At 41.0% G+C, this 9,871-nt stretch overlaps 1 protein-coding gene across 1 annotated transcript in view; it reads right to left on the bottom strand.

Moving 5' to 3' along the window:
• Nucleotides 1–9,871, bottom strand: part of LOC102846976 (sodium/potassium/calcium exchanger 3-like) — a 724,594-nt gene that overhangs the window by 39,602 nt on the left and 675,121 nt on the right. Inside the window, exons 12-13 of the mRNA XM_006895646.1 lie at nt 9,511–9,677; nt 5,582–5,696 (exon numbers count right to left, since the gene is read on the bottom strand). Coding sequence (XP_006895708.1) covers nt 5,582–5,696; nt 9,511–9,677 — 282 coding nt within the window. The remainder of the gene's footprint in view (nt 1–5,581; nt 5,697–9,510; nt 9,678–9,871) is intronic.

Raw genomic sequence — 9,871 nt, 5'->3', positions numbered from 1 at the left:
TCTCCACAACCTCGCCAGCATTTGTTGCTTGCTGTTCTGTTAAATTTTACTGTTCTGAATGGGGTGAGATGATATCTCATAGTTGTTTTGATTTGAATCTATCTTAGAGCTAGAGATTTTGAACATTTCTTCATGTGCTTGTTGGCCATCTGAATGTCTTCTTTGGTAAAGTGTCTATTCATATCCTGTGTCCATTTTTCTGTTGGAGTATTTACCTTTATCTTGTTGTGGTGCTCAAGTATTTTATAAATTCTAGATATAAGTCCCTTTTCTGAAATGTCATTATCAAATACTTTTTTCCCAGTCTGTGGCTTTCCTTTTTTACCCTGTTGGGGAAGTTTTTGGATGTGCATAGGGATTTGACTCTTAGAAGGTCCCATTCATCTATTTTATCTTCTCCTGGTTGTATCTCTTTTCTCTTTAAAATCTTTTTTCATTGTTGCACTATTTCCTCCCTCCCCCCGACCAGTCCACTTTGCTATGCACCTCTTATCCTGGATTGTTGTCATGTAAATAATACCTAATCATATATTCCTTTCAAATAGTTCTTTCCATCATCTGTTTCAATGCAGTGCACATTATTTTCCCCTCTTTTCCTAGTTTCCCTCCAACCCCCATGACAGTCTTGTTTTATAACAGTGGCATTATGCAGTATTTGTCCTTTTGTGACTGAGATATTTCACTCAGTATAATGTCCTCCGGGGTCACCCATTTTGTATAATATTTCATGAGTTCCTTGTTTTTCAATGCTCTGTAGTATTCTATTGTGTGATTATACCACGGCTTCTCTATCCATTTGTTGATGGGCACTTGGATTGCTTCCATCTGTTTGCTATTGTGAATAATGAAGCAATAAACACAGGCATGCATATATCTGTTTGGTGGTAGTTTGGGTTTTTTTAGGGTATATTCCCAGTAGTGGAATTGCTGGGTCAAATGGTATTTCTATTTTCAACTTTTTGAGAAAGCGCCATACTGCCTTCCATAGTGGTTGCACCATTTTACACTCCCACCAACAGTGAATAATGTTCCAATTTCTCCACAACCTCCCCAGCATTTGTTGTTTGCTGTTCTGTAGAAATTTACTATTGTAACTGGAGTGAGACAATGTGTCTTCTTTCTTATAAGATTTATATGTAAAGCTGTCATTTGAGCTTATTTACAAAAAATATTATCAATGAATAAGTTATGTACAAAATTATGTTATTCTCTGGTATAGTTTCTATAATCAAATCCATTATTTTCTAACCATTGATTCTTCTTTATTTCCAACTTAAGCATTCCAATCACTAGTATTTTGCAATGCATCTTTACTGCATGTTTGATCAATTTCAGACTGGACAAGTTAGTAGAAACTATCTCCCTCCCATCTTTAGCCTTAGTGGTTTGTACATGTTGTTATTTGCCATCAAGTCACCTGTGACTCATAGTAACACTAGGTACAACAGCTCTGATCCCTTCCCTATTCTGAGCTAGTCTCATCATCTCTGACACTCCTAATTCCATTTCTCCATGCACTGAGTCAATCCATCTCATCCTGGGTCTTCCTCTCTTGTGCTGTCCCTTCACGCTTCCAAGCATGATGTCTTTCTCCAAGGTTAGGTCTCTCCTGGCCAGATACCCAAATGGAGCTTTAAAATTCTTGCCTCCAGGGAGCAGCTGTTTTCATCCTTTCCAGGCCAAACCTGTTTGTTCTCCTGGCAGTCCCTGGTATATTCAATACTCTTCTCTAGCACCACAGCTCAAAGGCATCAATTTGCCTTCTATCATCCCTAGTCATTGTCCATATCTCTGATGCATAGCAAGTAATTGCAAAGACCATGGCCTGTATCCGTTGCACCTTATTTTCCAGACTGAAATCGTTGCTCTTCAGTACTCTAGTGAGGTTCCTGACAGCAGATTTTCCCCATGCAATTTGTCTTTTGATTTCCTAACTGCTGGTACCCAGAGTGTTAACTGTGGAGCCACATAAGCTGAAGTAGTTAACAATCTCAAGTTCTTCTCCATCTATGATGAAGCTGCCAATTGGCTCAGAGGTGACTTATATTAACAAATCCTTATTTTATGTGTACGGGTATCACTGATAATGGTGTTATTTATAGGATAATAGACATACATATGAAATAAAGACCTGTTAATATAACAATTATTCAAATGGATGCACGCACCACTAAGGCTAAAGATGAAAAAGAAAAAAAATGATAATTTCTACCAACTTTTTCAGTCTGAAATTATCAAACATGCAATAAAGATGTAAAATCTTGCTGAAGAATATCCAAAGAGGACTGGAACGATACACTGACAGAGAACTACCAGAAATACAACCTGGGTTTAGAAAAGGCCATGGCATTAGGGAGATCATTGCCAGTGTCAGATGGATTTTGGCTGAAAGGAGAGAGTCCCAGAGGAATATCCATCCATGTTTCATTGATTATGCAAAGGCATTTGATTGCATAGATCACAATAAATTGTGGCTAACCTTTAGAAGAATGAGAATCTCAGAACACTTGATCATGCTCACGTGAAACCTATACTTGGAGCAGGAAGCAGTCCTCAGAACAGAGCAGGGAAACACTGCATGGTTCAAAGTCAGGAAAAGAGTGTGTCTGGGTTGCATCCTGTCTCAGTACCTTTCAATCTATATGTTAAGGTTGGACGTAATGAGGAAGAATGTGGCATCAGAATTGGAGAAGTCTCATCAACAACCTGCATTATGCAGATGACACAACCCTGCTTGCTGACACTGAGGAGGACCTGAAGCACTTGCTGCAGAAGGTCAAGGATAGCAGTCTACGATGTAGGTTGAAGAGCAACATAAAGAAAACAAAAACTCTTACCACTGGCCCAGTTGGCAGCACCACTATAGATCGAGAAAATACTTAGATTGTTAACAATTTCAGATTTCTTGGTTCCACAATCAACACTCTTGGTAATACCAGTTAGAAAATAAAAAGACAAATTGCATTAGGAAAATCTGCTGTCAGGGACCTCTCCAGAGTGCTGAAGAGCAAGGATGTCAGTCTGGAGACTAAGGTGTATCTTATCCAGGCCACGGTCTTTGCAATTACTTGTTATGCATCAGAGAGATGGACAATGACAAAAGATGACAGAAGAAGAATCGATGCATTTGAATTATAGTGCTGGAGAACAGTGTTGAGCATACTGTGGACTGTCAAAAGAACAAACAGATTTATCCTGGAAAGGGTGAAACCAAGTTGCACCTTGGAGGCAAGGATTTTGAAGCTCCATCTCACATACTTTGAGCATGTTGCCTGGAGGGACCAATTCTTGGAGAAGGATATCATGCTTGGAAGAGTAAAGAAATGGCACAGGACAGGAAGGCCCTGGATGAGATGGATTGATACAGAAACTGGGGTAAGGGGGACAGGTGTGTCAGAGACAGTGAGTTTGGCTAAGGACAGGGCAAGATTCTGATCTGTTGTATAGGGTTGATATGAGTCACAAGTTACTTGACAGCACATAACAACAACAGCATTATATCCAAGACAGATCATGCCATGTTCTTTTATATGATAAACATGATTTTATTATTTTTCAATTTTTCTTTCATAGCATAGTAGACTGCATCATTATCTGAGTCAAAATAGTCAATGTCAGGCCATTTTGGATGACTAATGCTCAGAATATATATGATTAATATTATTTATATATGTTAATATATATGTTATATATATTATATATATTAACACATATATGCTAAATATATATGTTTCATTCCATTTCATTTTTATAGCTTCCAATTATCTTAGATCCATACTTAAGAAATGTTGCATCCAATGACTAGAGGATACTTGCGATTGTGGCAAATCTTCAAACAAAAATTTAACAGTAAATGAAGATCTGAAAACTTTTCTCCACATCATCGAGGTCAACTGCACTCTGAGGAGAGAGCTCTGGAGGGGGCAGCATCCCCAGCCATATTTTAAGTGTCTCCAACTATGTTGCACTGATATTCCAACTGTTTTCACAGGCTAATTACTTCCAAAATGACCACTGATTCTGTTTTCTAGTGTGTCTTAGTGTGGAAGCTCTACTGAAACCCGTTCAACGCGAGTGACCCTGCCAGCATTTGAAATACCAGAGGCGTAACTTTCAGCATCACAACACCCTGCACACCCCCAGAGCATGAGAAACTGATAGACCGCTGGTGGCCTTTAGCATTACTTAGGGCTAACTTACTGTTTGGCTTTATTATTAGTTTAGGGGATATTATTGGTTAAAGATTTAAAGATTATTTTTTGACAAACAGCTCTAGGAGTTCAACCAGTCTCTTTGACTCCAGAAAGCCTAGTCCATGAAAAGACAAAAATCTTTTTTGCATTTCCCCCATTTTGATCTGTATTTTGTCAAAGGATCTTTGATCACAATTTTCAGCCATGCTTGTTGGGCATGATCAAGGTTTTTGGTTTGTTTTTTTTTTAATTTCTGTGGCAAAGGAGGTCATTGTCCATTGAGATAATTAGACATATATTCCATGCTCTCCTATTGCTGAGTCATTTTCCTCTGTTGCTCTAGGTTGAGGTAATAGTTTTAAAAATAAGGTAGAATTTTGTGTTGATTTCTTGAAGATACAATGTAATTTTATAGGTACACACTGTGTTATTCAGAACATGCCTCTCTGACATGCCTTATGAATGTACGTTTGGAGGGGTTCTGGGGAAGGTGTCCGGGCAGAGCCCACCTGGGCAGGTGAATGAAGGCTTTGAAGAAGGAAGGGCTGCCACCCTGCCAGTTGACCTCTGGCTCCAGCCACCTGAGGGTGCTTAGCTGTGGAATCTCAGGTGCGTCTGTCCTAAGCCCAACTGTTTCCTTCTCCATAAAAAGGTCACATGGTTTCCTCTATCTCACAGAGTTGCTGAGGTAATGCACACCTAAAACATCTTATTCAGCATGTAGCACTCAGGAAAGGTTACTTTTTCTTTTTTTTCTCTATAATTATATTTTATTAATTTTCATAAACATTTACAGAGATTTTGGGTTTCCATTCATTCATTGTTGCACTATTCTCTCTACCCTCCTCCCAGTTTGTTCTTGTCCAAATGCCACAGTGCTTGTCAAAGCCAGTTCTGATTAATCTTCTTTGTCAGTGTGTCCTTTGCCATTCCCTATCACTCCTCCCTGAGAGAGACTTCACCCTGAGTCATAAGGAAAAGGGGATGGCGTATTCTCTTAGCTACTTCCTGCTTAAAAGGGACGCTGTGGGTTTCAGGGTGAAGATCTTCTCTCACTACTCTAAAGGGCCCCCTTGGCAGTAGGAAACACAAAGACTACTATGGAGATTGATTTTGGAATTCAGGAAAGGTTACTGATATTTCTGTTTATGGTTATTCATAATCAGAGAGGGAAAATACTGCAACCTTTAGAAAGCACTGATTTAGGCTGCTACATAGAAAATGTATGTTCTCACCCTCTGGGTGAGATCTCAGAAGTGGGTGCTTCTGACCTGTGAGACTTCTAAGTTACCTGTGGCACTCCAAGTCAAGATTTGGTGCCCAGATACTGATCCAAAGTTGGAAGCCTTCCTTTCTCCCCCAAGTCTGTCTACCTCTGGAGGTCTCACCTTGTCTGGCCACTATGAGGCTGGCCATGCAGTCAGGCACGCTGGTCCCAGCAGCCAGGAAGGTGATTCCCATAATGACATCAGGGATCCCCAGAGTGAAGCCAATGATGGTGACCTGGAAGCAGGAAGAAAGAGGAGCTAAGCTGAGGTCTATCCTCAGTCCTATTTACTCTCTGGAGCTGCTAATGAAGACACAGGCTTACACCCTGGGCTCTAAGGGATGGGGGCAACATTTTTGCTTTCCATATTAATACTGTGGGACACTATGAGACTTAGATCAGGGCTGCTGGCTCAGGGAACAGAATACTGAGGCCTGATTTTCAGTAGAAGATCAGGTATTTTGATCTGTGCTTATTCAAGGTGGGATAGAAATGGAGTTTCTGGGAGAAGGGAACCTTGGGACAGGCTATTTGAACTTAGGATGGTCCTGGGAGACCCAGGCTACTGTGCCTGGAATGGGAACACCCTCAGCTGGAGAGGTACAGCAGGCACTTGTAAGAACTGAGAAGGGGCTAGCCTTTACACCACCCAGACTTCCCCAGTTACTTCTTTTCTCTCTTTCTTGAAGCAAGGTAGCAAGATCATTGTTAGAATGGTTTTCACAGATTTTAACATAATTTTTTAAAAATTTCATACTGATTTATTTACAAAGTTCATACAGATTCTTTTTCACGCCAGATCTTTTCATTTTCTTCACCCCTCATCCCTCCCCCATCAAACTGTGAGATCTTATGATTATAGGCCCCCTCAGCCTTCAGTTCCCCCTCCCCTTGTATCCTCATACTTGTTCTATAATAATGATCATATAATTCTTATCTTTGTGGCATTGAGTTATTAAAAGAATTAATTTTTACAAGCACCCTGTGGAGTAGTGATATTATGATGCCCATTTTTCAGATGAGAAAATGGAGATAAGGTGAGGGTGGGTTTCAGGGGGACCACATCACAAACTGCTGGTATATCGCAAAGGGGACTCCAGCCAGGGCAGATGGGCTTATTTGCATAGGGGGCCCCTCATTTGACACGGATGGTTTCAGCCAGAAGGTGGGAACAAGAGATACTGAAACACTTCCCACATTACAGAAATGAGCCCGTTCTTGCTCCCAGTTTCCATATGAGAAAAGTGAGAGAAATGTTAAAGGAGGCAAGTGCTGAGAGAGGTAAGCAGAGATTCTGGCATGTGAAGAAGGTACTTTTTAAGAGTTGAACCTACTGGGTCATTTAGGATGCCTCATTTTCATTAAAATTGCTAGAAGTGCAAACTACATATCAGTATAAGAACATTTTTCTCACAGGCCAGTTGCTGGAAGAAAGATCTTGGTAGGAAACCTCAACTTCACTCCAATGACCACATTGTTCTCTGTCTAAAGGTTGGAGAATGTTAGCTAAAATCCCTTGAGTTGCCTCACTTCCTCTCTTTCTGACAAGAAAATACATCTTATTTCTGCTCAATGAACCTTGATGGGAGGTCCTTGGAATAGGGAGGTAAGTGTGATGGATAATATTTCTCCTTTGTTTCTCTCAAAAGCATTTTGTGGAATGGGCTACAAGCACGCAGGTGCAGTTCCACTTGCACTGGTAATCCCTGCCTTTCCTTCTAACCTTTGGCTTGGCCCTGGAAGCAGGCATGATGTGACCAGACCTGGCTTGGAAGGTGCTACTTCTCAGCTTCAGCTCGATGCTCCTGTTAGGATTCCATCCCGCTGGCTGGACCCAAGCCCACTGCTTCTTGCTTTCTCCCTTGAAATCAAAACTTTTTTTGAGTTGATTCTATGCATGCAGCCCCATGTGTGACAGAATAAAAGTGGTTTCCATAGTGGTTTCAACGGCTGATTTTTCAGCTGAAATCAACAGGTGTTTCTTTCACGATAACTCTGTATGGATTTGAACGTCCTACATTTCAGGTAGCACTTGCACATGTTAAACATTTGTGCCACCCAGGAGCCTTTCCTCCCTTATTCATGTCCATTTTTCAAGACTTATCAATCCTTCCACCAGAGGAGTAGGAGGAAAGCAGAAAGAGGGGAACCCCAGGTTAGCTAGTTAGTTAGTGTACTTGAGAGAAAGCCTTCACTGAGGACTGTGGGCAAGGATGAGGACACTATTCCCCAGACATGGAACAGAAAGCCAGTTCAATGACGATTTAAAATTAAAAACAACAACAAACTATAATGTGGTAGAGTCCTAGCTTTGAGACATGAGATTTAAAAGCACTGTCAATTTGGCTATGAACTTAAAGGCAGGGATGACTGTGACTTAATAATTTCAGATAACATATTTACTGTCATTTCCAAATAATCTTTACAGAAAATTTACTTAGGCCTTAAATTCAATTCTCCGAATTTACATTATATTTCCAGGAAGATTAATTTAGATTTACATAACATTATCACGGCTCTTAATTTCTGCCCAACTCCAGTTATATTTAGTAAGGTTTTCTTTCCAGATAAAAAGTGTAATTAGAAATGGACAGTGCATTCTGGAGAGCTAGAGTTTCTAAAATTGCTCTGCACTGGAAATTTTGACTCATAGCTCTACCACCAATGCAATCACTAGATCATTACTTAGCCTCAGAACATACTTTTGGGTGGACTCTGAGTTCAGTGACCTAATTTTGTGGTTTAGTTAAGTGAGACCAAAAACAGGGCAGAGACTGCATATAGTGGTCACTGCCCACTTCTTCATTTTCCTCTTCCTCCATGCCTTTTTCTGTTTGGTTTTTTTTTCCTTCCTTTTTCTGCCATTCTTCCTATTAGAGTGGGCAGAGTAAAGAGACAGATAGACAAACAGATACATAGATGGATGATAAATAGATAGACAGCTGCTGTAGTGTTGGTTGTTACTCACAGAGACCTTATATACAATAGGACTAATGTGTCTGGCCCTGTGTTATCTTCGTGACTGCCAGCAAGTTCAATTCCATAGCTGTGTAGCTAGTGTGTCGATCCCTCTTACTAAGGTCTCCTTTCCTTACCTCTGTGGCCTTTTATTTTACCAAATAAAATATCTGTCTCCAGTGACTGATCTCTCCAGACAACACATCCAAACAAGTGAGCCAATAAATGCTTTGCTGTGATGCACAGAGTTTTCCAGGGCTGATTATAAGAAATAGTCAAGCAGGCCTTTCTCCCTAGTTGGCCTTAGTCTGGAAGACCCACTGAAATTTGTCCACTGGGGTTGGTAGATTGAACTGTCATCATTTTTGGTTGTTGTTGTTATGTGCTGTCAAGTCGCCTGTGACTCACTGCAACTCTATGTACAACAACCCTAAACTCTGTCCTATCCTGTGCCAATCTCACCATTTCTGACACATCTACCCCCATTACCCCAGTCACTGAATCAATCTATCTCATAGAGGGTCTTCCTTTCCTGCGCTGTCCCTCCACCCTCCCAAGCATGATGTCCCTCTCCAAGGACTAGTCCCTCCCTGCGCTCTGTCACCAAGGAATTCCCACCCACATCTGCAATCCCAGTGGCATAGCCGGCATGCCAGCACCATGACAACACATAAATCCCCCAAGGAAGACAAGCCAACAGTATGGACATTGAGCTTGCCCTCGGAATGTGAAAGTGGTAGTGTGGCTATACTAAGTTATAGTCCTAAGAGACATTTTGTGTTCCCACTTGCTGTCTTTCATGCAATCGAGCATGAAATGAACATTCCCTAGTAGCCACTGGTCAAGGAAAATGCATAAATCTATGACTTGGGCCTGAACTGACCATTTGGATCAAAGCAGAGCCACAGGGTAATTCAGTTAAGAGTATCCAAACCACAGTCAGGCTGTGGGCCTGTGAGCAGGGGAGTGAATGCCATTTCTAAAAGACTGAGATAGGTTGGGGGCTGCAATCCAATATCACGTTCCCTTGAGTGGCGTGCTTTTTTCTCTCTAGAGAGCACTAACAGCGCCATTGACTCTCTGCACACTCACCATCCACACCATCACATAGGAGAAGGCTGCAATCCACAGCGTAGAGGAGGCAAATGTCACCATGAACCACTTCTCCCAGCGGGGCTTGTTGCAGTTGGGAACAGTGAAATACAAGACAAAACTCAGGGGCCAGGTGAATGCCCATTTCACACTTTCCAGTTTTCCAGCTGGAAAAAGAAAAAAAGAAAGAAAGAAAGGAAAAAAAAGTCAGCTTTTTCTGGAGCTAAGAAAAGCAATGCCCTTCACAATAGCTAATCACAAGATTAAATATTTGGGAGTAAATATAACTAGAAGCCCTAGAGATCTATTCAAAGAAAATTACAAAACATTATTACAAGAAACAAAAAAAAAGCCTAGAGAA

Source organism: Elephantulus edwardii, unplaced genomic scaffold (genome assembly GCF_000299155.1).
Source record: "Elephantulus edwardii isolate Elephantulus edwardi_28Jun2011 unplaced genomic scaffold, EleEdw1.0 scaffold00172, whole genome shotgun sequence".
Classification (NCBI taxonomy): domain Eukaryota; kingdom Metazoa; phylum Chordata; class Mammalia; order Macroscelidea; family Macroscelididae; genus Elephantulus; species Elephantulus edwardii.
The sequence above is the reverse complement of the archived record's forward strand: the minus strand, read 5'-3'. Positions and strand labels throughout refer to the sequence as shown.